This window comes from Megascapheus bottae, chromosome 31, assembly GCF_031878675.1.
Source record: "Megascapheus bottae isolate mThoBot1 chromosome 31, mThoBot2.hap1, whole genome shotgun sequence".
In the NCBI taxonomy this organism is placed as follows: Eukaryota; Metazoa; Chordata; class Mammalia; order Rodentia; family Geomyidae; genus Megascapheus; species Megascapheus bottae.
Genome location: NC_143539.1, coordinates 7,103,687 through 7,128,374, shown reverse-complemented (window position 1 = coordinate 7,128,374; position 24,688 = coordinate 7,103,687). Strand labels below are relative to the sequence as shown.

The 24,688-nt window shown below is 53.2% G+C and overlaps 3 protein-coding genes across 4 annotated transcripts; 1 reads left to right on the top strand and 2 right to left on the bottom strand.

Moving 5' to 3' along the window:
- Positions 1–353: 353 nt before the first annotated feature.
- Sirt2 (sirtuin 2) lies at positions 354–14,325 on the bottom strand. Its single transcript, XM_090322686.1, has 16 exons — positions 14,113–14,325; positions 13,279–13,325; positions 9,623–9,671; positions 9,285–9,398; positions 6,835–6,876; positions 6,585–6,691; positions 6,437–6,493; positions 6,049–6,117; positions 5,151–5,280; positions 2,558–2,617; positions 2,239–2,294; positions 2,058–2,134; positions 1,931–1,982; positions 1,251–1,321; positions 1,108–1,174; positions 354–989 (listed from the first exon to the last, which is right to left on the bottom strand). Exons 1-16 carry the CDS (start codon positions 14,126–14,128, stop codon positions 837–839), a joined length of 1,167 nt encoding a protein of 388 aa, XP_090178812.1. The 5' UTR covers positions 14,129–14,325; the 3' UTR covers positions 354–836.
- Nfkbib (NFKB inhibitor beta) lies at positions 14,204–21,077 on the top strand. Of its 2 annotated transcripts, none has more exons than XM_090322685.1 (6): positions 14,204–14,388; positions 17,923–18,028; positions 18,109–18,400; positions 18,887–18,975; positions 19,053–19,319; positions 20,932–21,077. In XM_090322685.1, exons 1-6 carry the CDS (start codon positions 14,354–14,356, stop codon positions 21,031–21,033), a joined length of 891 nt encoding a protein of 296 aa, XP_090178811.1. In that variant the 5' UTR covers positions 14,204–14,353; the 3' UTR covers positions 21,034–21,077. The 2 variants fall into 2 exon arrangements, with proteins under 2 accessions (XP_090178811.1, XP_090178810.1); XM_090322684.1 differs by lacking the exon at positions 14,204–14,388 and adding an exon at positions 14,500–14,758.
- Positions 21,078–21,140: 63 nt separating this feature from the next.
- Ccer2 (coiled-coil glutamate rich protein 2) lies at positions 21,141–24,000 on the bottom strand. Its single transcript, XM_090322096.1, has 4 exons — positions 23,005–24,000; positions 22,823–22,898; positions 22,059–22,522; positions 21,141–21,456 (listed from the first exon to the last, which is right to left on the bottom strand). Exons 1-4 carry the CDS (start codon positions 23,236–23,238, stop codon positions 21,367–21,369), a joined length of 864 nt encoding a protein of 287 aa, XP_090178222.1. The 5' UTR covers positions 23,239–24,000; the 3' UTR covers positions 21,141–21,366.
- Positions 24,001–24,688: the final 688 nt, after the last annotated feature.

Below are 24,688 nucleotides of genomic sequence, written 5' to 3'. Positions count from 1 at the left end.
ACCTAGGCCCAGGAGGGAGGGGGGAGGACATGGGTGGTGCCAGGCAAGGCTGCATGGGGCAGCTGCCTGGTGCCAGAAGGTAGCTGTGGGTGAGGATGCCAGATGTTGAGTCCCTGGGGGCCTACCTGTTCCGGCCGGGGAGCAGGAAATGAAAGAGCTCCCCAGAGAGGAAGCGAGGTGCAAAGGGAAGAGGCGGGGCCCTGGGGACATCTGAAACCCGGCCTTCCTCCCTCCTTAGAGGGCCCTACCCAATAGTGGTCTGTTTTCCCAGCCTGGAGACGGCCAGGGTCCAAGCTGGCCCCTTCTCCAGATGTCTTAGGTACCCACCGAATGAAGAGGCACACATCTCAGGCTTTATTCTTTTGTTTTTAATTTATCTCCAATAAGCAGTATCTTCTGCCCATCCCCACGTGGTAAGTGGGTCACAAGGGAAGTGGGGGGCAGCACCCACTTTGAGAACTGGAGGCAGCCACTGGGGAGCCCTTCAGGCTCCGAGCCCCCACCCCTAAAAAAAACTGGGGTGAGTATTGGTTTACTTGGCTACCAGACGCTGGGAAAGGTAAAAGGCATGGGGGTTCCTCAGCCTTCTGTCCTGTAAGTTATAAGTTTGGGGCCCCCCTGGCCCCTGAGAATGGTTAGAGATTAGGGGAGGCTGCTCCTGCCCCTGGGGTGGTTAGAGATTGTGGGTGTTAAAGATTGGCCAGAATGAAGTAGAGACGGTGGCTGGGACCCCAGTTTTGAGAGGAGGTGGTTAAGAGACAAAGTGGGGGTACAGCTGAGTCCTGCCCATGTGAGCTGCAGGGTGGAGGGGCTGTGCTGGATGGCTGGAGCATTCATCACTGGGGCCCCTCCTTCTCTGTGGTCCTGTCCCCGTCCTTGGCAGGAGGTGGTGACTTCCTGGGAGAAGCAGGGTTGGGGTTGGGTGTCCCTGACCCCAACTGGGCATCGATGCTGGCATGTTCCCTCCGGACCAGGTCTTCTAGATCTTTCTGCAAGGGGGATGGGGATGAGGGCAAATTTCACAGAAGTCATTGGGGACCAGAAGACGCATGAGCTGGGGTCCTGGGACCCCCTCAGTGGATGGGCTGGCATCACTGGGCTCCTCACCTTCCATCCCAGGAGGTCAGCAAGGGCCAGGCAGCCCTGGTCACAGTCACCTAGCCAGGCCACATCCCTGCAAAGCAGTGGGAGTCAGAGCTCTGGTGCTAACCCTGCCCCTCCCCCTCCACACCCCCCCCCCCCCCACCTACCTATAGGCCTTCTTGGAGTCGAAGTCCATGCCTCCGCCCAGGCCCATCATCATTCCTAGGAAGGGGTCTGTCTGCGCAGGGGGAGGGGGGACAGCTAAGAGCCCTGTCTTGAGCGTACCCCGCTTCCTTTCCTTCTGTGTTCAAAGGGGACAGCTGGGGAACCCAGATAGGGTTGTGCTGCCCCAGAGTGAGTCCATGTGTATTTGGAACATTCTTTTGTTCGTTTCCCAGGTAACAGAGGTGTGTGCGCAAGTGTGTGTGTGTGTGTGTGTGTGTGTGTGTGTGTGTGTGTGTGTGTGTGTGTCCGTGTGTGACGCATGCACCCACGAGCTAGTCATGGGGCTTGAATTCAGGATCTGGGTGCTATCCCTTAAACATTTTTGCTCAAGACTAGCACTCTACCACCTGAGCCACAGCTTCACTTCTGGCTTTTTGGTAGTTAATTGGTGTAAGAGCCTCCTGGCTTTTCCTTCCAGGGGGATGGATGGCTTTGAGCCTTGATCCTCAGACCTCAGGCTCTTGAGTAGCTAGGATGACAGGCATGAATTACCCCTCCCTCTTCGCAGAAGAGTTGCAATGGGACAGTCACTTGATGACAGGCTCCAGAATGACTGCAAGGTGAGCTGGACCCCGTGGGTGGGAGGGATGGGGCGGACCCCTCCCCTTCCCTCTGGACTCACCTGGCCCGTCTTCTCCTTGTTGATGAGCAGACGTGGGGTGGAGAGCGATGCCCTGGGGCGGGGAGCTGGGGGTCAGGCTCTGCCCTGGTCCCCCATCCCTTATCACCCAGCCCCAGCCCCAACCTACTTGCCAATGAGGGAGGCGAAGGGCTGCACCTGCAGGGAAGTGCCCATGATGATGAGAAGATCGGCCTTCACGAAGTCCTGTGTGGAGAGGCCGGGGAGGGCTCAGGAGCCACGGCCAGGGCCACGGATGGAGGGGGGAGCCCACCTCCTTGGGGGCATGGAAGGTTCTGGGGGCCACTTACCGACTGCATGCAGGAGAAGAAGCGTGCTGGGAGGTTCTCACCAAAAAATATGATGTCTGAGGCAGAGACAGACAGACCAGTGGACAGACACAGGGACAGAAGGACACAATAAACTGGGAGGTAGAGAGAAGACAGGCAGGAGGGGAGGTACACGCCAGGAGACCCCGGTGGGAGTTGAAGGCCCCTGGGGAAGCTAGAACTCTCATCATTCCAGGAGAATCAGGGCCCTTTGAGCAGGGTCAGTGTGTATGTGGGGGGTCCCAACCATAAATCCTATCTCCCCACCACCCCCACGGGTGTCTCTGGCTGGACAGCTCACCAGGCTTGACCACGCTCTGACACTTCTCGCATTTGGGAATTTCATCTGAGAAGATCTTTTCTGGAATGGGTGAGGGACAGACAAAGGGTGTGAAGGTGCTGGGGTGGACACAGCTATTTTTGTCCCTATATCACCCCCTCCTACCACTGAGGAATTCCTGGGGTATCCCCCCTTTTTTGCTAGTCATGGGGCTTGAACTCAGGTCCTGGGCACTGGCCTTGGGCTTTCTCAAGACTAGCACTCTACCACTTGAGTCAAGGCGGCTTTTTCTGTGTATGTGATACTGAGGAATCAAACCCAGGGCTTCATGCATGCTAAGGGAGCACTCTACCACTAGGTCACACTCCCGGCAGGGGGTATCTCTTTTGCTTAAGGAAGACTGTGTGTGTGTGTTTGTGTGTTGTGTGTGTCTCCACATGCCAGGACTGGGTCTTGGAATTCAGAACCTAGACTCTGTCCCTAAGTGCTTTTTTGCTTAACTCTGGTATTCTTCCACTTGGTTTCCCAGTTCAACTTCTGGCTTTTTGGTGGAGATAAGAATGTCATGGAAATCCAGGTACCAGTGGCTCATGCCTGTAATCTTGGCAACTCAGGAGGCTGAGATCTAAGGATCAAGGTTCAAAGTCCATAAGATTCTTATCTCCTATGAACCACCAAAAAGCAAAAAGCCAGAAGTAAAGCTGTGGCTCAAATGGCAGAATACTAAGCCTTGAGCAACAGATGCTCAGGGACAGTGCCCAGGCTGGTCTCCTGGACCAGCACACACACAAAAAAAGAATCTTTCTCATGGACTTTCCTCCCAAGCTAGCCTTGAACTTAGATCTTCAAATCTCAGGCTCCCAAGTAGCTAGGATTACAGGTGTGGGTCACCAGCCCTCGGCAGGAGAGCTAGCCACCCCCAGATGTCCAAGGGTGGCTCCTGATACCACTGTGAGCAGCCCATGAAAGCACAGAGACACTGAAAAACACAGCCCCTGCCAGGCCTCTGGGGTCCCCTCAGCTCACCCTGGGTCAGGAAGGGACACACAGATGATGCTGAAATGGGACAAGACCTTTGTCCCAACTGCTTCCCAGCCTTGGGCTGTGACAGCCGGCCTCACTCAGTCTTTAGGACAATACCTCCTCCTTTCCATTCAACAAGCGTCCACAGAGCATCGACTCTGTGCATGTAGGGACAGCCGTGACACACAATGGGGTGCTCTCTGTATGTCACCCCAGCTGTGTGGCACACTGCTCAGGGACCCTCAGCCCAGGGTGCTGGCTGGGGGCGGTCAGCAAGGCCACCCTCCAAAGGCCCTCCTATAAATGCCACAGCTGGCATCGTCTCCAGGAGACACCAGTGGCTTTGTCCAGTCAGCATAAAGAGCATCAGAGATGGCCCTTCACTGTGCAATAGTGAGCTCTGCACCCCGTACAATGACTGGGGGGGATCAGGCTCCTCCTGCCATGACACGTGTCATGGCTGTCATTGCTCCTAGATGCTCTGTCCTTATGTGAACAGGGATAACAACTCTGTGAGCCTCATCCCTGGTCCCCATCCCTCACCTGGCCTGTATCCAGCTCCTACTCCATAGCCTCTTATTGGCAATGTTCAAAATGGCAGTCAAAATGTGACTTCACAACTGAAGTCCATAAGAATCTAATGCAACTCAAATTTATAGCTGGGATTAGTGGCTCATGCCAGTAATCTTAACTACTCAGGAGGCTGCACTCCAGAAAATCCTAAAGACTTCATTGGTAGTGAATGACTGTGATTCCAGCTAAGTGGGAGGCTATAGGAAGAAGGATCACAGTCTCAGGTCAGGAAAAGTCCCAAGAATCTATTTGAAAAGATAATGAAAGCAAAAAAGAGTGGGGGCTGGGCAGGCGTGATGATCAAGGTTCAAAGCCAGCCTGGGCACAAAAATATCTCAAAGGACCTAAGACTCTTATCTCCAATTAACCTCCAGAAAATGGGAAGTGGGGCTCAGCTTAAGGGTAGGGTGGTAGCCTTGAGCTGAAGATGTCAGGGACAGCGCCCAGCCTGAGATCAAGACCCATTAAAAAAAAAAAAGGAGTAGGGGTTTGGCTGAGCTGTTAGAGCCCTTGCCTAGCAAGTATGGGTCTTTGAGTTCAAATCTCAAACCAAAGGTGGGGCTGGGTGCTGGTGGCCCACGTCTGTAATCCTAGAGACTCAGAAGGCTGAGATCTGAGGATCATGGTTCAAAGCCAGCCCAGGCAGCAAAGCCCTGAGACTCTTATCTCCATTGAAACACCAAAAGTGGTGCTGTGACTCAAAGTGATAGAGCACTAGCCTTGAGCAGAAGAGTTCAGATCCTGAGTTCAAGCTCCATGACTGGAAAACAAACCCACCAGTGAGGTCAGAGCATATAAAAGGACAGAGCTAGGGTTACATAAAACAGGCTGCCTGACTATGGTGGGTCTTGCCCTGGAAGTAGATGAACTTGGTGAGGAGCTAACCTAGATGATAACCAGACTTCCATTGCCGGCTTGCACCCGCTGGCTGCTCCCAAGCTACACAGTGAGCAGGACACAGGGAGCCCCCTCTGTGGAACCCCAATTGCAGGCCTCAGGACAACCTCTAGCCCCTCACCTTTCATCCAGTTCAACCCGTACTCCTGCCGGCAGAGGGCGCTGACACAGTGTGACGTGTGGAAAGTGCCATGGGCCTCCACCAGGTCCTCGGGCTCCAGCCCAGCCACTCGTTCCAGGGTGTCGATGTTCTGGAGAGAGAGACAGGGAGGAGGAGTCAGGAGCAAGACGGGTCCTCATGGGCCACAAGGGAGCTGAGGCCTCAAGAGAAAGACTGGAGAGGAGGGGGCTCAGGAGGAAGCAGTTGGCAGGTGTCTGAACACATCCTGTGGTGTGAGGGTTACAGGTAGACATCTGAAGGCCCAGGAACACATTCAAATGTCTATAAGGCCAGCTCCCTCCCTCCACTGGGCCCAAGCCCTGACTTCAAGCCCCAGTACTGGCACAAGCAGGTAAAAGAGGCTGGCGAATCCTGTCAAGACTTCTGGGCCTGGGAGGAGGGGAGGGGCGGCGGTTAACTATGCGTGGCTAGATCTTTGTCTAGTTACCGGCAGCTCATTGTCTGTACCCTGAAGGGTCATTGACTTTCCATTAGGAAATCTTGTGCCAGGTGTGCCATGCTCCACCCTGAGGACCAACAGGGTTCCCATGGCATTCCCCTGGGATTCGGGGTCCTGTGACAGTTCGCCTGAGATAGGCTGAGATGATTCTCCGGTGATGCTGTCCATGTAGGTCCCGGTTTGATGTGGAAACCAAGGCTGGGAAGGTGTGGCTCGCTGTAGGCGGGGTGAATGGGGGAGTGGCACAGCCCGTGTATGTGTGTGTGTGTGGGGGGCGTGTTGACAGGCATGGCACGCTGGGGGCGTGGCTTCAAGAGTGGGTGGGGCCATGGGCGGGGCGATGGGAGGCACGGTGTGGGCGGGGCTGCATGTGGGCGTGGTCGGGTAGGCGGGGCCTACCTGTGTGTAGCAGCGCAGGAGCTGCCCCTTCTCCTTCAGAAGGCGGATGAAGTAGTGGCAGATGGTCGGCTGTGGAGGAGAAAACCATGCTTGAGGGTTCGTGGGAACACTCTTCTTGATCATAGGACCTTCACTCTGGCCTGGTTGGGGGCAGGGACGAAGCAGCGCCCCAATCCGCCTTGGTAAGCGGCAGAGTTGGGTTTACAGCCCGGTAGCCTCGGAGCTCAAGCCTGAGATTGTCAGTAGCTTGACACATGAGGAAACTGAGGCTAGCAGGCAGTGTTGGACCAGGAAGGAATGCAGGCGGGGGCAGCCTGAAGCATGCATTTAATGACTCAGGGTTGCCCATTCCTCTTTGCACTTCCCCCCGCCCCCCAGCCTCTCTCACCTTGAATTGCCCAGGATACAGCTCCTTGGTGAGAGCAAAGAAGGGTTCTGGATGTTTCTGTAGAAGACAGTGAGAGGAGGTGAGAGGAGGGCTGGGGCAGGGTGACCCTCGACCCTTCTTCCCCTTCCTCCCCTTCTTATAGATGTACCTTGAAGTAGCCAATCTCAAAGATGGCCTCTGGGTAAGGAAGATGGTACTTCTCCAGGTTGGCATACAGGCCCGTGGTTGGAGAACGGAAGTCAGGGATGCCTGCGGCTGGTGGGGGGGGGAGGAGAATGAGGTCCAGAGACAGCCCCTCAGTGACGTGACCCATATTTGTAACTCCCTGACCCTCCCACTGGACCCCTGGAAATGGCTTCCCCACTCCTGAGTGTGGCTGCAGGGAAAGGGACACTTACAGGTGGAGATTCCGGCTCCTACCAAGCAGATGACCTTGCGACCTGGAGGAAAGGCTGTGGTCATGCAAGTGGTCTCCCAACAAGGGGGTAGGGTGGGTTGGTCCCCACGTCACACATGAGGAAGCCAAGGCTCAGCTCAGGGGACACTGGCAACTAGGAGATCCAGCCAGGGGACCAAGGATGCCAGAGCGATCACTGGCAAGGGTGGCCTAAGGGATGCGCCAGTTCAAGCCCCAATACTGGCATATACACATATCAAAACAAAAACACAAACAGGGTACTTGGTTCTCTGGCCATGTGATCCAGTGGCTCTTCCTCCCACACAAATATCCCTATGGCCTCACAAGGGGGCAGAGTAGATGTGGTCCCCAAGTTCATAGCAGGACAGAAAGAGCCCCGTGGTGGCTTCAGCTGCTGCCTCTCATGCAGCCCTGGCATCTGCCCCTCCTGCTGATAGACAGACACATGTGTGCCGCTGGGGACAGCAAGGTTGAACAGAGCCTTGGATCCCACTCTGGTGTCATCAAACCAGGCCTGGCTAGATTCAGGGGACCTGAAACCAAATCCTGATTCTGCCCCTTCTCTTTCTTCTTATTGTTTTTGGTGATGGTGGTGGACCTGAAACCGTGGCCTTGCACTTTCTATGCAAGAATGACACTCTCGCACTAGAGCCAAAGGTCCACTTCTGTTTTGATTGCTGGCTAGTAGGAGATCAGAATCATAGACTTTTCTGCCTGGTCTGGCTTTGAATTCTCAGCCTCTGGTGAAGCTAGGATTACAGGCATGAGCCACCAGGACCTGGTTCTAATTCTGCCTCTTTCAAGGTGTTTGGACCATTCTGTGCCTCAGTCTACTTCTCTGCTCAAATCACACCCAAATTGGCCTCACAGCTGTTCTGTGAAGATCAAGTAAGAGGACAACTATACAGTATCGAATCCAGAGCAAGGTCAACACTGAAGGCTCAGTTTACCATCATCATCATCACAATCATCATCATCATCATCATCATCATCATCATCATCATCATCATCGATCAGGTCGTACTGGGGACCTAGGGCTTGTACTTGGTAGGTAGATGCTCTACTGCTTGAACCATGGCATCCCTCCTTTAGTGTATATGTTGCTTTTGAGGCAGCATCTCATTAACTTGACCCAGAGTGGTCTTTTTTTCTTTTCTTTTTTTTTTTTGCTGGCCCTAGGGTTTGAATTCTGGGTCTGGGAGACGTCTCTGGGCATCTTTTGCTCAAGGCTAACACTTAGCACTTAAGCCACAATACCACTTCTGGCTTTTTTTGTGATTAATTGGAGATAAGAGTCTCACAGACTTTAGTGCCCAGGCTGGCTTTGAACCACAATCCTCAGATCTCAGCCTTTTGAGTAGTTAGGATTACAGGCGTGAGCCACCAGCGCCTAGCCAGAGTGGTCTTAAATCCATTGTTCTATGTCTGCTGCCCAAGTAGTTGGGATGACAGTTGTATACCACCATGTCTAACTAATTTAGTAATTTATCACTAATCCTTCCCTCATGGATACCCTCCTGTGCCAAAGACCCAAGATCCAGACGGAGGACGCTGGAAAGAATAAAATGGCTTTGTTGCCACTGCCTGGGTTTTCTAGCAGCCTGCCAGGCCCATGGTTGGGCACAAGCCGCTGGCTGGCCTGCTGCAGGAGGCTCAGGGCAATGGGCCTGTGGCCCAGAAGGAGGGAGGTAGAGCAGGAGAAGACATGCTTAACAAAAGGCCCTTTAATATCCTCAAAGGTCCATTGTCCCTGCCAAGGACTGCTCCGGGCCTGGTTTCTCAGACGTGGGTGACTCCACTTGGCAGCCTGAAATCTCAATCTCATGCTGCCCCAGCCAGCAGACCTCCACACACCACAGCTAACACAAGCTTCCCATAACCACAGCCCACCATCCCATGAAGTTCTCTAAGCATGCATGTTTCATGTTTCCCTTAACGTGTTCATGCTGCCCCATAAGTCCATAGAGTGCTGTGTGTTTGTGGAGCTGGGGTTTAAAGTCAGGGCCTTGTAGGTGGGCACTCATGGCTCATACCTGTAATCCTAGCGACTCAGGAAGCTGAGATCTGAGGATCACAGTTCACAGCCAACCCAGGCAGAAAAGTCTGTGAAACTTTTATATCCAACTGATCACCAGAACACCCAAAGTAGAGCTGTGGCTCAAATGGTAGAGCACTAGCCTTGAGCTAAAGAAGCCCTGTGATCCTGTCCCTGAGATTGGGCCCTGAGTTCAAGCCCCAGGGAAGGTACATACACACACATACACATTTACCAGACACAGAGCACATCCAATGAAAAGGAAAGTTGTGACTGCTGAAAACCCGGATGGAGCCATGCTTAAAGCTGGGTTTAAGTGAGGACACACACCTTAGCTCACTGCTTATGAACTACAAGTATAAAGTCACTTGGGGGCCAAGCAGGTGGGAACTCACAGCGCTCACTCTGCATATAGCGTGCCACCCCTTCCAGGGTGAGCTCGTCCAGCAGACGCTCCTTCTTGGAACCCAGGCCCAGGGTCTGGGAGAAGAGATTCCGCAGAAAGTCCACTGAATGAAAACAACAGAGATGGCTGTCAGGGGCCATGGGCCCATGGATGTCCCCAGGGCTCCCACGCCAGTGCTAGGATCGGCCACCCCTCCCAAAGGTGCAAATTCTGGTCCACCCAGGGCTCCTCAGGACCCTGATCTGGCATTAGCATTCCTATGATGTTGATGGCACACTCCCAGCCCCTGCCCTCACTCTCCCCACTCTCCCCCAAGAAGATACTCACTGTCTTCCTGTCCACCGGCTGCTCCTTCCTCAGTGTCTGAGTCTGAGTCCTGGAAGGGTGGGGTGGGGTGGCCAAGCCCGAGAAGTTGGGTTAGGGGTGCAGAAGGGGGGGGGGTGACACTGAGCTGGAGGGGCTGGCTCTGGCTGCAAGGGGCTTGAAGAACAGTAGAGGGCCAGCACGTGGGCCAGGGTGAAGACTGGCCCTGGCAGCCTGGGTCCAGCCAAGGGCCTATTGCTCTAGGCATGCCTTGGCCTCAAGGTGCCTCATCCTGGAAATGGGCTCAAAGGATGCTGGGGGAAGGAGCTGAGTTGGTGAATATAATAAGGGGGTGGGACCAGTGCCCAGTGGCAGGGGAGCATTGGCTATGGTTCTCACAGTCTGCTGGTATCCTTGTCCTCCCCTCCATTCCCGTCCTGTGGAATGGCTCCTGTCACGGGAGTCACCGCATGAATGATGCCCTGTGCTTTCCTGCTTGGAGCCTCTGTGAATGGCAACTCTCTGGGCCTCTCAGCTTTCCATCTCCATGTCCTCTAGGCTACCAGCCACACCTATGCCAGTGGCCTCAGCCTAGCTGCAGGATGCTCCCTCTCTGTCCCCAGGCACAGGTCACTTCATCCTAGGTGACCGAAACCTCATCTCATCATCGTACTTGAATCTGTCCCTACCTCCCTTAGTACCCAGCATGGCCCCTCAGTCCCTTGAGAGCCTCTCTGCTGACCCCAGGGCTTCCCCTCCTCTAGCCAGTCTTCTCCCCAGGGGACATGCTTCAGCCTCAATTCCAGGCTCCTGACTTTGGTTTCCACCTCTCATCGCCTTATCGCTAGATCTAGGCCAGCTGAGACAAAAGTTATCAAGACTTCTTAAAAACAAGCCAGAGCCTGGCACAGTGTCTCACACCTGTAATCCTAGCTACTCAGGAGACCGAGATCTGAGGATCAAGGTTCAAAGCTAGCCCAGGCACAAAAAGACCTGAGACTCTTATCTCCAATTAATCTCCAGAAAATGGGAAGTAAGGCTTGGCTCAAGGGTAGGGTGATAGCCTTGAGCTGAAGACCCAAGTTCAAGCTCTATGATCCACAAAAACAAACAAACCAACAACAAAAAAAGCCAGGCTGGTGGTATACATCTGTAATCTCCGCTATTTAGAAGGTGGAAGTAGAAAGATCTTGGTCTGAGATCCAGGCAAAATTAGCAGTGACCCTATCTGAAAAACAAACTAAAAGAAAAAGGCTGGGTGTGTATGGCTCCAGTAGTAGCTCTATGGGCCTTGAGGTCATATTAGACATTGTCTTCTCTCTCTGGCATGTGTGTGTGTGTGTGTGTGTGTGTGTGTGTGTGTGTGTGTGTGTGTGTGCCAGTCCAGGGCTTGAACTTAGGGCCTAGGCACTGTAACCTCACCTTCTTTTGCTCAAGGCTAGCACTCTGACACTTGAGCCACAACATTACCTTTGACTTTTTTAGTAGTTTAATGAAGATAAACTACTAAAGGCAGATTTTTCTGTCTGGGCTGGCTTCAAACTGTGATCCTCAGATCTCAGCCTCCTGAGTAGTTAGGATTACAGGTATGAGCCACCAGCCCCTGGCCTCTGTGTGCTTGTAAGTAGGGCATCAAATTGGTCTGCTGGGGCCAGCCCTGGTCTTTCTAGTTTGTAGCTGGTGTATGTTGGCTCTGTTCTCAAGGCTGGGCATCCAGTAATAAATATGAAGTCCCTGCCCTTGTGGAGATGATGACAGAAATGTCACATGACAAGGAAAAATCCAGATAAGCACTCTTAACAATACTGATCACTCCAGAACTTTCTCTGCATAAAAACACACATTAAAAAAACAAAAAAAAAACAAAACAGAAATGGGTCATGCTTGTATCCTGCACAATATGCCATAAACCCATGTGTGTGCATGTGTGCATGTGTGTGCGTAGTACTGGAGATCAAAAACTGGGCCTTGCACTTACTTTTCTAAGCCCTGGATCCATGCCTTCAGTCCCTTTGGCTTTCAGTGAATTTTTCAGACAGGGTCTTTGCTTTTTATGACACTAATCTAGCTAGAGTTACAAGCCTAGGTTTGTTTTTGAAACAGGATCACAAATAACCATTTTGTCTGGGTTTGCCTCGAACCACCTATCTCCTCCTATCTCGTGCCTCTTACTCTGATGCTGCAACATAGTATGGCATTGTACAAGAGCACAGTTCACTTAACCTATCTGCTGACAGCACCATTTGGGCCGTTTCCAGTGTGCCTCCATTACAATGCTACAATTTATCAGCTGCTTCTTGCAGGGACTGAGGGTCTCTCTCTTTTAAACTAGGAAATCTCTAAATCTCTGCCAGCAGGCATGCTTTGGAAGGCAGAGTAACAAGAGGCTGTGACATCCTTAGCATGGCTCTGCTGTGCATTGTGGGAAGTACGGCCCCCCTGCCTCCACTTGAAGAGGGATGGACAGGCTGACATTCTAGGGGTTGCAGACAGTGAAGGCTCTGTAAGTGAAGATGGCCAGCATGTGGCATGGAGCCAGCTTCAGGGGGAGCTGGGAGAGCCTATCTACCTCTTCCTGCAGCATCTCCAGAACCCTGTGTCTACAGCCACAAGCATTCAACCTTTCCTTAGTCCTCCATGCTAGGGGACAGGGGACAAGTAACAGAACAACTCTGCCTCAAGTTTCTCACCTGTAAAATGACCACAGGCCCTGGCCCTTCATGAGGATGTGCTGACGAGATGCCACACTCGTCCTAATGTCCCCATATCTCTAACCTCCGCTCTCCCATTTTCCTGCCTCATTCCATTTTCTTTCTTTTTTTGCCAGTCCTGGGCTTGAGCTCAGGGCCTGAGCACTGTCCTTGGACTTTCTCAAGGTTAGAGCTCTACCACTGGAAACTCAGCACCACTTCCCGCTTTTTTCTATGTATGTGGAACCGAGGAATCAAACCCGGGTCTTCATGCATGCTAGGCAAGCACTTTAACCACTAGGCCAAACTCCCAGCCCCTCCATATTTTTTTTTTTTTAAAACAACCAACACCTGTCCACACTACCAGTACTATCAGAGTGTATGGCTGGAATAAGAAGCCAATAAATGCTAACTATATCTATAGACTGCTGACCACCACCTCCAGCTACCCAACTAGTCAACAAACCCATTATATTCTTTCTTGCCCTGGGACATGCTGTGCACAATGTCATTTCTCATCCTGTCTGTACCAATTTCAAGTCAATTCACTTATTACGATATCTTAGGCTGGTTCTTAGACCAGCCAGTGTACGTGTGTGTGTGTGTGTGTGTGTGAGCTCCTCCTAAGAAAGGCCTAGCTAGAATCTTCTGTGACCCATAAAGCTTGTTCCCCTAGTGCCCCAAGCTACTTTCATAATTATCCTGTCAGATTATTTGTTTGTTATCCTCCCGAGATCAGGTTGATTCAGGAACCAGAATGTCCCAAGCTAAACAAGTTCAAAAGGGATTATGGGTGGGGTAGGGGGTACCAAGTCTGTCTCTGACAGTTCTCCAAGGCCATCAGGCTGCACTTGGTGGGGTTAAGGGATTAGGGGGGATGAACTGAGGGCCCTAGGGATAATTCTCCCCTTGGTCACCTCCCCTCCATGCAGTGAGAACTAGGGGATCAAATCCATCTCTGTCCTTCCCTCCACCCTTTCCCCATCTCACCTGGGCCTCCTGCACCTTCCCTGCCTGGGTCTCCAGAGGGTCAGAGGCTGGGGAGGAGGGGAGTAGACGTGGTTATAGCTGGAGGGAATGGTTAAGGGGCTCAGGGTGGAGGGGTAGTGGGCGAGAAGACCCACCAACCAAGTTATACTGGGGTAAAGGATGGTGGTAAAACAAAAAAAAAATTAGGTAGGAGGGAGGGGAAGGGGAGGAAAGGCAAGGTTGGAATGGAGGACTGGCTGGAGAGGTGGAGGGGGTGGAGAGGCAGGAGGGGAGGATAAGAAATGGGGGTGTCAACGCTGCGGGTGGACTTCGGAGCTGGGAAGGACTCAGCAGTGTGTGTGTGGTGGGAAGGTGAGGTTTGCAAGGCAGCGCCAAGTGTGTCCAGGAAAAGGAGAGATTCAAAAGGGGGGTTCCTGGGGCTGAGAAGGGGGTGTGCGAGGAGGTACAGTGGGGGCGACAGGCTTAGGACAGGCACTGGAATCAGAGGGAAGAGACATCGCGGGGGGGGGGTAGCACCCCACAGATGCTCAGGACACCAGGTATCCTTAGCAACGGGGTCCACGCCAACTTAGGTCCTTAGCAACCAGGGTCCTTAGCAACCCAGGCGCGGGAAATACGCGATCACACATTAGTCACTTAGCAAACGGACCTTCGTTTGGAAAACCCGTCAATCGAGTAAAAGGGACCCGTTAGCAACAGCCCCCCGAATTCCACCCACTCCGCGCACCACCCCTACCCCGAACCCGCAATCCCCACAACTCCGGACCCCGGGGCCTGCACCCCGCAGCTAGGCCCCGGCGCGGCCCGATCCTCCCAACCAGACCCCCAACTCACGGTCCGGTTCGGCCATGGGCGCCGGGCGCGGGGCCCTCGGGGCTGTCACCGGCTGCTCTGTCCCGTGACGGCACCGGAAACCAGAGGGGCACAGGAGGACGGGCGGGGAGTGGGGGAGGAAACTACAACTCCCGGCAGTCTTCACGGCTTCCCTTAGCGCAAGGAGGGTCTTTCACCAACGGGACTACGAATCCCAGAAGGCAAAGCGGCCACAGCCATTTTGGTAAAGGGCATCCGGAAAATGTGGGGACCGACTAGATTGCGCTATCCATCCAGGTACTGTGATTGGTTAACGTGCAGCATGGGGGCGGGAAATAAGCAAGGCCTCCAACTCTGATTGGATAAATTAGGGGGGCGTGACTTTTTCTTCGGGAATTCCCAGCAGGGCGGAAGCTCCGGCGCTAAAGCAGAGCCCAGCGACGGACGGGCAGGTGGGGGACCCCCACCGAGGTGGCAGTGGGGGGGCCATGGCTGGGGTCGCGTGCTTGGGAAAGGCTGCGGATGCGGATGAATGGTGTGACAGCGGCCTGGGCTCTCTGGGTCCCGACGCAGCGGCTCCCGGAGGACCAGGGCTGGGTGCGGAGCTGGGCCCGGGGCTGTCGTGGGCGCCCCTCGTCTTTGGCTACGTCACTGAGGATGGGGACACGTGAGTGATCCTTAGACTGATCCAGCGGATCCCTGGGAACCGACGATTCCTTTTCCATCCTGGTGCCTGTGGCTTTCTGACTTTTTCATTCTTAAATCTGACTTTCCATCCTTAACACCCCCTGAGCCCCAAGTGGTAGGAAAATTAGACTCTTACCATCCGAAACCTGCGATTTCCACCCTTCCTTTCCTTGAACTTGAATTCTCAGATCCTGGAATCCACATCCGACCCATTGATCTTCCAAACCTGCTTTGAATCCTCCTGATCCCAGTCCCCAGATCTTTGTAAACACTCTGCCTTTCCCGCCCCCATCATTTAAATACAGTCTTTGGTCCAACTGATTTATGAGCTCCAGACTTTGCTTTCCAGAATGAATACTTGACCCTCACCGATCTTCCCATCTTAAATTCAAAGAGAGAACTAAATTACCTGAGAATGGAGATTCATTGGTCAATGCAATGTTTCTGTGGCACTGCCATGTTCCTGGCCCTACTCTAGGTGCTAGTGGTGAGGGATGGAGGAAATGCAAACCTGGATTGTCAGATTTCAGCCTCCTGAGTAATTGGGATTAAAGTCAAGGGCCACTCACTTCTCTGGCTTGTTTCTTAAAGTAGTAGCTGAGGTCATTATGTGAGCATTTCCTTCATTTCTTTTTCTCTTCTTTCCTTCCTTCCTTCCCTCTCCTCCCCCCTTTTTTTTTCCAGTCCTGGGACTTGAACTCAGGGCCTGGGCACTGTCCCTGAGCTTCTTTGGTTCAAGGGTAGCACTCTACCACTTGAGCTACAGCACCATTTCTGGCTTTTTCAGTTTATGTGGTACTGAGGAATCGAACCTAAAGCTTCATGCATGTTAGGCAAGCACTCTGCCAGTAAGCCACATTCCCAGCCCTTGTTTGTTTGTTTGTTTGTTTGTTTTGCCAGCCCTGGGGCTTGAACTCAAGGCCTGAGTACTGTCCTTGGGCTTTCTCTAGACTAGAGCTACAACATCACTTCTGGCTTTTTCTATGTATATGGTACCGAGGAATCAAACCTGGGTCTTCGTGCATGCTAGGCAAGCACTCTACCACTAGGCCAAACTCCCGGCCCTCTCCTTTATTTCTAATAGGTATTTAAACTTTCCTTCTAAATACTGCTTAGGCAAAAATATATCAAGTTTTTATTTTTCATATTAAGCATATTTTAGTATACTTATTATTATTGTTGTTGTTGTTGTTGTTATTTTTGCCAGTCCTGGGCTTGAGCTCCCAACCCCAGTATACTTTTTTTTTTTTTTTTTTTTTTTGCCAGTCCTGGGCTTGAGCACAGGGCCTGAGCACTGTCCTTGGACTTTCTCAAGGCTAGAGCTCTACCACTAGAGCCTCAGCACCACTTACGGCTTTTTTCTATGTATGTGGTACCGAGGAATCAAACCCGGGTCTTCATGCATGCTAGGCAAGCACTTTAACCACTAGGCCAAACTCCCAGCCCTTATTTTTAATTTCAAATTTTGCTAGGAAGTTATATAGAAGTGTGTTGACTGTCACATAGTTGGAAACTTTTTTTTTCTTTTTCTTTTTTTGTCAGTCGTGGGTCTTGCACTCATCCTGGGCACAGTCCCTGAGCTCTGCAACTCAAGGCTAGTGCTCTACCACTGGAGCCACAGCACCGCTTCTAGTCTTCTGGTGTTTAAGTAGAGATAAGAGTCTGGCTTTGAACTGTGATTCTCAGATCTCAGCCTCCTTAGTAACTAGGATTACAGGTGTGAGTACCGGAACCCCCGGTTTATGTTTGGAAACTTTGTTTTTGGTCGTGAGGCTTTGGAACTCTGGGCCTGGGCACTGTCCCTGAGCTCTTCAGCTCAAGGCTAGTGCTTTACCACTTGAGCCACGGTACCACTTCCATGTGTTTGGAAACTTTCTGTTGCTGATTTTTAATCTAATATTGTGAGCAGAGAAGATAGTTTATATGATTTGCATTCCTTTAATTTTCTTTCTTTTTCTTTTTGCCAGTCCTGGGCTTAAATTCAGGGCCTGAGCACTGTCCTTGGGCTTTCTCAATGCTAGAGTTCTACCACTTGAGCCACAGCACCACTTCTAGCTTTTTCTATGTATGTGGTACTGAGGAATCGAACCTGGGCCTTCATGCATGCTAGGCAAGCACTCTAAATAGGGGCTGGGATGTAGCTCAGTGGCAAAGCGCTTGCCTAGCAAGTGCAACATCCTGGTTTTGAGCCCCAGTACCTTAAAAAAAAAAAAAAAAAAAAAAAAAAAAGCAAGCACTCTACCACTGGGCCAAACTCCCGGGTCTCATTCTGGGTTTTTTTTTTTTCTATTTTTCAGTACTAGAAATGGCGCCTAGAGCCTCTCAAATGCTAAGCAAGCACTCTACTACTGAGCTACCTAGCCCCTCACTCCTTTAAATTACATAAAGGAAGGAAAGATGTGGCTCAAGTGGTAGAGCACCAGCCACGAGAGAAAAAAATAGAGGAGCCAGCTCAGAGTTCAAGCCCCAGTAACTCAGGCAGACAGGCAGACACACACACCTATAATTCTGAGTTTGTCTATGCTGGTAATTCTCAGGTTTGGCTTGTTGTAGTTTGAAGGTTACATGAGATGGATGTTTAACAACATTGTTACATTTTGTTATTTATTTATTTATTTTTTGCCAGTCCTGGGCTTGAACTCAGGGCCTGAGCACTGTCCTTGGACTTTCTCAAGGCTAAAGCTCTACCACTCAAGCCTCAGCACCACTTCTGGCTTTTTTTCTATATATGGGGTACCAAGGAATTGAACTCAGATCTTTGTGCACGCTAGGCAAGCTCTCTACCACTAGGCCAACCTCCCAGCCACTACATTTTGTTATTCTTGGTTTTGAAGCACAGTCTTGCTATGTACCCTAACTGGTCTCAAACTTCTCTTTCCACAGCCTCCACTTCCCAGGTCCTGGGTTTAACAAGCGTAGGCTGCCATGCCTATTCGACTTGCCTTGGTTTTTGAAATGTTGTTCCTGATACTGGGGTTCTGACTCATTTTACCTTTAGTAAGATAAGTTCTTAGTTTTTTGCGAGGCTAAGTCTAGACCAAGATCCTCTTATTTTTCCACCTCCCACATGGCTGGGGTGACAGGAGTCCACGGCCACACTGGATCTTCACTGAGCCTTGACTGCTGCCCTGTCTCTGTCCCTAGGGCTTTGCACTTGGCCGTCATCCATCAGCACGAGCCCTTCCTGGATTTCCTCCTAGGCTTCTCCGCGGGTACTGAGTATCTAGACCTGCAGAATGACCTCGGCCAGGTGAGACATCCGGGATTGTAAGGGTTCAGGGGGTCCCAGGTTCTCAATGTGACCTTGAGCCCTGCCCTGCCCTCCTGCAGACCGCCCTGCATCTGGCAGCCATCCTGGGGGAGGTGTCCACCGTGGAGAAGTTGTACGCAGCGGGTGCCAGCTTGCTGGTGGCAGAGCGTGGGGGCCACACCGCACTGCATCTGGCCTGCCGGGTGCGGGCACACGCCTGCGCGTGCGCGCTGCTCCAGCCCCGCCCCCAATACCACACCTCTGACCCCAGCCCCGCCCCCGAGGCTGAGCACCCTGAACTCTCTCAAGAGAAGGACGAGGAGCAGAGAGAGGAGGACTGGAAATTGCAACTGGAGGCTGAAAACTACGAGGGTGAGCAGTACCAGGCAGGGTGGGCATGGGTTCAAGACCTGGCCCCTTAGGCAGACCTCAGGAAAACATTAGATATAGGAGGCCCAGTACCCACCCCCACCTCCACCCAAGACCTGCCATCCCCCAGACCCAGCGCTGTCAGGATCTAGTTCTCCACTTGCATCTAAGAAGCCACAGGCCCAGCCCACTCGGGAGAAATTGAGGACATTCAAAGCTTAGGCTTCATGAAACCCTGACATCTGGGTACCCAGCCCCAGGGGCGGTGAGGAGGGGGGCAGCTGGAGGACCTGCCTCATCTGGGATTCGTGGGAAAAATGCTGCCTGAACTGTGATCTGAGCATCTGAGTCTGTAAGCCCAGCTGCCTCCGGAGATAGACTGACATCACCTGCCACCCAAACCTGGTCGACCTCAGGAGCCCCAGAGTCATGGTGCTGGGAGCCCAGGCCCCTCACCCCTCCATCTGACACCCGTCCCTCTGTCCCCAGGCCACACCCCACTCCACGTGGCCATCATCCACAGAGACGCAGAGATGGTCCGGCTGCTCTGGCATGCTGGAGCTGACCTCAACAAGCCGGTGAGCCACCCGAGCCGGGCAGGTGTGCGTGGGGTGTCCCCTCCCGTGCCCGCTGACCTCTTGGCTGCACCCCGCAGGAGCCCACGTGCGGCCGGAGCCCCCTACACTTGGCAGTGGAGGCCCAAGCTGCGGATGTCCTGGCACTTCTCCTGAGGGCGGGGGCCAACCCCGCTGCCAGAATGTACGGGGGCCGCACCCCCCTGGGGAGCGCCCTGCTGAGGCCCAGTGCCCTCCTTGCCCGCCTGCTCCGTGCTCACGGAGCCCCCGAGCCTGAGGATGAGGACGACAAGCCTGGCTCCAGCAGCAGTAGTGACGACAGTGACGGTGACAGCAAAGATGAAGGCGTGAGTTGCAGGGGAACTGGGGTGACTGATTAGGGGACCTGGCTAAAACCAACAGCCAGAAGGGGAGGAGATGATTAGGGAGTGGGTAGCTGTATTTATGTATTTACTTTCTTACTCACTCATTTATTTATGCTGTGGGTCATGGGTCTTGAACTTGGCCTGGGCGCTGTCCCTGAGCACTCAAGGGGGTAGCTACTCGTAGTGAACTCAGATGGAGCCCTGTACCCGTGGCTCACACCTGTAATGCTGGCTCCTCAGGAGGCTGAGATCTGGAGGATTGGGATTGGAGGCTATCCTGGGCAGAGCAGCTGTTAAGCATGCATCTTCATAACAAACAGCAAAAAGCCAGGCTAGAGGCATGGCACAGGTGGTAGAGAGCTAATTCATTAAGTGTGAGGCCCTGAGTCCAATCAACAGTGCTGCCCCCACCCCCCAAAAAATGTATAAATAAATAAAACAACTCAGGCCAGGCCAGGCACAGTGGATCACTCCTGTAATCCTAACTACTCAGGAGGCGGAACTCTGAGGATTTCTGTTCAAAGCCTGCTCTGGCATGAGACTCTTATCTCCAATGAACGACTAGACAACAAGAAGTGGTGCTGTGGCTCAAGGGATAGGGAAGTAGTCTTGAACTGAAGAGCTCAGGGACAGTGCCCAGGCTCAGGGGTAGAGTGGTAGCCTTTTAGCTGAAGAACTCAGGGACAGTGCCCAAGCCCAGAGTTCAAGCCCCATGACCCATAAAACAAACTCAGCCAGGCCAGGAGTTTGGCCTAATGTTTAAGAGTGCTTGCCTAGGATATATGAAGACCCAGGTTCAATTCCTTGGTGCCACATGCATAAACAAAACCAGAAGCAGTGAGAAGCAAGATCACCAACGAGGATTGAGGAGCTAAGGCAGTGCAAGGGGAGACGGGGCAGAGGTGGAGGAAAGACCTTAGTGGTGGCGAGAGTGGACACAGGCCCCATGGCTGGTGGTGGGCGGAGCAGGAGTTAGAGAACTGGGCTGTGGGCAGGGACCTTGGGCAGCAGCCACTGGCAGAGGTGGGAGACACCTCAGGGAAGGGTGAGGGTGGACCCAGGAGTGAGGTGCTATCCTGGACACCCCAGGTGGCAGTGAATGTTGTGGGTGGTGAGGGTAAAGAATGTGGGTAGAGGCAGAAGGGAGAGGGGGGAGCAGAGATGCTGCTTTCTGGGGAGGGGGAGGCGTGACTCGCAAAATGGGGCTATATGTGTGTATGTGTGTGTGTGTGAGTGTATGAGAGAGACAGAGACAGAGAGAGTTCTGAGGCTTGAACTCCAGTCCTGGGCACTGTCCCTGAGCTTTTTTTTTTGCTCAAGGTTAGCACTCTGCCGCTGGAGCCAAAGCTCCACTTCGGGTATTTTACTAGTTCATTGGAGGTAAGGTTTATGGACTTTCCTGCCTGAGCTGGCTTCGAACCTGGATCCTCAGATCTCAGCCTCCTGAGCAGCTAGGATTACAGGGGTGAGATACTGACACCCAGCTCAAAAAAGAGGCTTTGAGAGTGTGCAGGTTGAAGGGGACCTGGAGCCTCAGACTTAGAGGTGACTCAGCAGCCACCTGAACCCCTGTGCCACCCTCTTCTGTCCCCAGGATGAATATGATGACATTGTGGTTCACCGAGGCCAGACTCCAAACCCGTCACCTCCCCCTCCAGCATCCAAACCTCTTCCTGACGACCCTGACCCTGCCTGATTTCGTGTTCATAGCGTTTCTGATTTAATAAAGTCTCAGTTCTGACAAGCAAAGCCCTCTCTCTGTTCCTGGGTCCCCAAAGATGCAGGCCAAACATGGTGGTTTGCTGTTGCTTTATTCACTCAGAGGGCAGGACGGGGGTGGGGTAGGATACTGGGGGTTCCTGAGCCCCGCTCCCCTACTCAGATTCATCCCCTCTGACTGGATTCTAAGGCATACCTTCCTCCCCTGCAGGTCAGGGCAAGTAGGTGCTGGGTGTTGGGGGGGGGGGATTCTGGGGATCAATAGTCCTGAGCCAGAAGGGTACAAGAGGGGGGACGCATGAAGCCAGAATCAGCCCTCCCTCCTCAGCTCTGCCCCTAGCGTGGCTGTGGCCTTCTTCAGCTCATCCCGCACTCGTTCCAGCCGCTCCTCCTCCTGTTCCTGGCATCAGAAATGGATAGCCAATAATGATCATGGGACTAGCAACCGACCACCCCCAGGATGTGACAGCCACCCAGCATGGTATCACGTTAGTTTCCATGACCCGGCAGCCATGGTGCCACTGTCTAGTCTCCTGAACAGGATGGCAGTCCCCTTATCACACAGTGACAACAGTGGCCAACTGGGGTACTTGACATTCATGGTGACTCTAAGCACACAGGGGAATCCCCACGGCCAAGCAGAGCCCTCACTTAGATGCTGCTGCTGTGTGTGTGTGTGTGAGCACACACACGCACACTGGTACTGAGACCTGAACTCAGGACCTGGATGTCATCCCCGAGCTTATTTCCTCTAGGCTAGCACTCTACCGCTTGGGTCACAGCTTCACTTCCAGCTTTTTGCTAATGAGGTAAGAGTCTCATGCACTTTCTTGCCCGGGATGGTTTTGAACCATGATCCTCAGATTTCAGCCTCCTGAGAAGCTAGGATGACATCTGAATAGCTGAGGCTCAGCTATTCAGATTCATCGGTGGTGGGCCCTGCTGTGTGGGAGCTTTGGGTTCGGTCCCCACTGAGCCATCTGGTGGCCCCACCCCACTCACCTCCAGTTCTGAGGCCTCCTCTTCCTCCTCCTGGTGGTGGTGAAGGTGGGGGGTGCCCCCAGGCCTCTCCCCTTCACCCCTCCGGCCACGCTGCCACGAGCTGTGGCCACCCCCCTTCTCTGTCTGGAACTGGGCAGACAACTCCTGGCTGGTTTTCTCTGGCCCCCGTTTTTGGGGACCCCCAGCATCCTCCAGCTGCTGCTTCCATAGCTCTTCAAACATCTCCCCAGGCTGCGTCTTCCTTTCCCCCTCTTCTTCCTCCTCTTCTTTCTCTTGACGGAGCCGGCCATGCTGTTCCTGGAGCAGGTGCTCCCGGGCTTCAGATTTGTGTGTCCTCTCTGCCTCCTCTTCCTCTTCCCTCACCGACTTGATCTTCCCAGCCGCCTCCTCCTCCAAGTCCCCACCCAGGAGCCCTTTCTCCTCTTTGGGGGACACGCAGCCATGGGGCTCCTTCTCGCAAATCTCTGACAGAAAGAGACAGAATGATCTATGCAGGAAAGACCCTGTGAAGGGATGGATGGGGGTCGTATCCCGTGGGGACCAGAAGAAGAAAACTGGGAGAGGAAGGAGAGGAGAATCAGGGCTGGGACTCCCCCCACTCCCCCTTCCACAGCAAGAAGCCATCAAGATGGAAGCCATGGTCAGGAAACAGTCGGGACAGTGCCACTAACCCAGGGCAGAGGGTTGTGGAGATAACAGGACATGCTCATGTGGGCATGACGGGGACAGGGTGGGCTGGAACAGAAGAGTACCACCTTGCTTACCCTTGTAGAGGAGAGCAGTGCAGGGCCCCCTGTGTGCCCGGCCCAGACTCAGGACCTCTGCCAGACAGAGTGTCAACTGTGGACAAGGGAAGAATCAGAAGAATTGAGGGGAGCCGGGGGGGGGGGGCTTGGAGGCCCAGAGGAGATAGAGCAAGACAGATAAGGGGGTACATCTTCCTCACCTCCCTTTTGGAGGGACTGCTGGCCAGGGGAGCTGTAGTGGCTGTGGAGAAAACAAGATGAGTGCTGTCCTCAGTACTGAGCAGAATTTCTGGGAGTCCGGAAACCCTGCTCCATGCTCCATGCACAGGTTTCCGGACCCAGGCCGCTCCCACCCCTGGGTTTCTACACTCACCGGACCCCAGCAGTAGTGGCAGCAGCAGCAGCAGCACAGAGCAGGTCGTGGGGTGCGGCATGGTAGGGAGCTGGGTCCCCCCGATCCTGGGCTGGGTGGCTCCTGCTAGTGCCTTTATAACCCTCACAGTGGCCAGAAGGGGAGCAGTGACAGCTGTGGGGCGGCCGCCTGAGCCCCTCAATTATTCATGGGGACAGAGCTCTGCACGCATCCCCTCAGGGGCTTCCTGCCTGGGACTGGGGAAAGGAGCAGGTGCCCTTCCCAGACAAGACCCAGGTTCAAGTCCACTCTCCTCAGGCTTCCGTTTCCGTACCTGCAAGCAAGCTGTTCCACCTGACCTCCGCAGTGGGGCCTGTGCTCCTCCAGCTCTGCCACCTGCACCTGTGCAGCCCAGAGCGGCCTACCTTTTGGTTTTTTGGTGCTAGTACTGGGACTTGAACTCAGGGCCTGAGCACTGTCCTTGGGCTTTCCTCAAGGCTAGAGCTCTACCACTTGAGCCACAGCACCACTTGAGGCATTTCTTATATACGTGGTACCAAGGAATCAAACCTGGTCTTCGTGCATAACAGGCAAACGCTCTACCACTAGTCCAAACTCCCGGCCCCTAAACTACAGTTATTATTTCCAGTTTTGTTTTTGTTTTTGCTGGTTCACTGGAGATGAAGTTTCATGGACTTTCCTGCCTGGGGCTGGCACATTGAACCAGGATCCTCAATCTCAGCCTCTCAAGAGGCTAGGATTAGGGCTTGGAGTTTGGTCTAGTGGTAGAGTGCTTGCCTGGCATGCATCTGGGCTTGATTCCTCGGTACCACATACACAGAAAAAAGCCAGAAATGGTGCTGAGGCTCAAGTGGTAGAGCTCTAGCCTTGAGAAAACCCAAGGACAGCACTCAGGCCCTGAACTAAAGCCCAGGACTGGCAAAAAAAAAAAAAAAAAAAGCTAGGATTATAGGTATGGACCATTGGCATCTGGCTCTAAGCATTCCTGGGTGTGCGCCAGTTCTGGCTTTGAGCTCAAGGCTTGAACTTTGTTCCTGAGCTCAAGGCTAGCACTCCACTTGAGCCACAGCACCACTTCTGACTTTTTCTGTTTATGTGGAGCTGAGGAATGGAACCCAGGGCTTCATGCTAGCAAGCACTCTATCACTAAGCCACCTTCCTTTTGGGGGGGGCTGTGGTCATGGGAATTGAACTCTGGGCCTGGGTGCTGTCCCTGAGCTCTTCAGCTCAAGGCTACTGCCCTACCCCTTGAACCACAGCACCACTTCCAGTTTTCCAGTGGTTAATTTAAGAGCCTCACAGACTTTTGTGCCAGCGCTGGCTTTGAATCGCGATCCTCAGATCTCAGCCTCCTGAGCTAGGATTACAGGTGTGAGCCACCAGGCCCAGATTCTAAACTCTTTTTAAGATGCTTTCTGCACTAATGAAGGGTGATTCTCCTGCCTCAGCTGGGATTAGCTTTGGTAAAATTCATCACAGACTACATGACAGTGCACTTCTAGTCTGGGGGC

Excerpts from the sequence above, each read along its gene's own strand:
- Nfkbib (XM_090322684.1), top strand. The coding sequence starts at position 14,580 with ATGGCTGGGGTCGCGTGCTTGGGAAAGGCTGCGGATGCGGATGAATGG. Across the intron at positions 18,401-18,886 it reads GGAGGCTGAAAACTACGAGG|GCCACACCCCACTCCACGTG; the intron begins GTGAGCAGTACC and ends CTCTGTCCCCAG. Across the intron at positions 18,976-19,052 it reads GAGCTGACCTCAACAAGCCG|GAGCCCACGTGCGGCCGGAG; the intron begins GTGAGCCACCCG and ends TGCACCCCGCAG.
- Sirt2 (XM_090322686.1), bottom strand. Across the intron at positions 9,672-13,278 it reads GGAAGGTGCAGGAGGCCCAG|GACTCAGACTCAGACACTGA; the intron begins GTGAGATGGGGA and ends CCACCCTTCCAG. Across the intron at positions 6,494-6,584 it reads TTGAGATTGGCTACTTCAAG|AAACATCCAGAACCCTTCTT; the intron begins GTACATCTATAA and ends TGTCTTCTACAG.
- Ccer2 (XM_090322096.1), bottom strand. The coding sequence starts at position 23,238 with ATGCCGCACCCCACGACCTGCTCTGTGCTGCTGCTGCTGCTGCCACTA. Across the intron at positions 22,523-22,822 it reads CACTGCTCTCCTCTACAAGG|AGATTTGCGAGAAGGAGCCC; the intron begins GTAAGCAAGGTG and ends TCTTTCTGTCAG. Across the intron at positions 21,457-22,058 it reads AGGAGGCCTCAGAACTGGAG|GAACAGGAGGAGGAGCGGCT; the intron begins GTGAGTGGGGTG and ends TTCTGATGCCAG.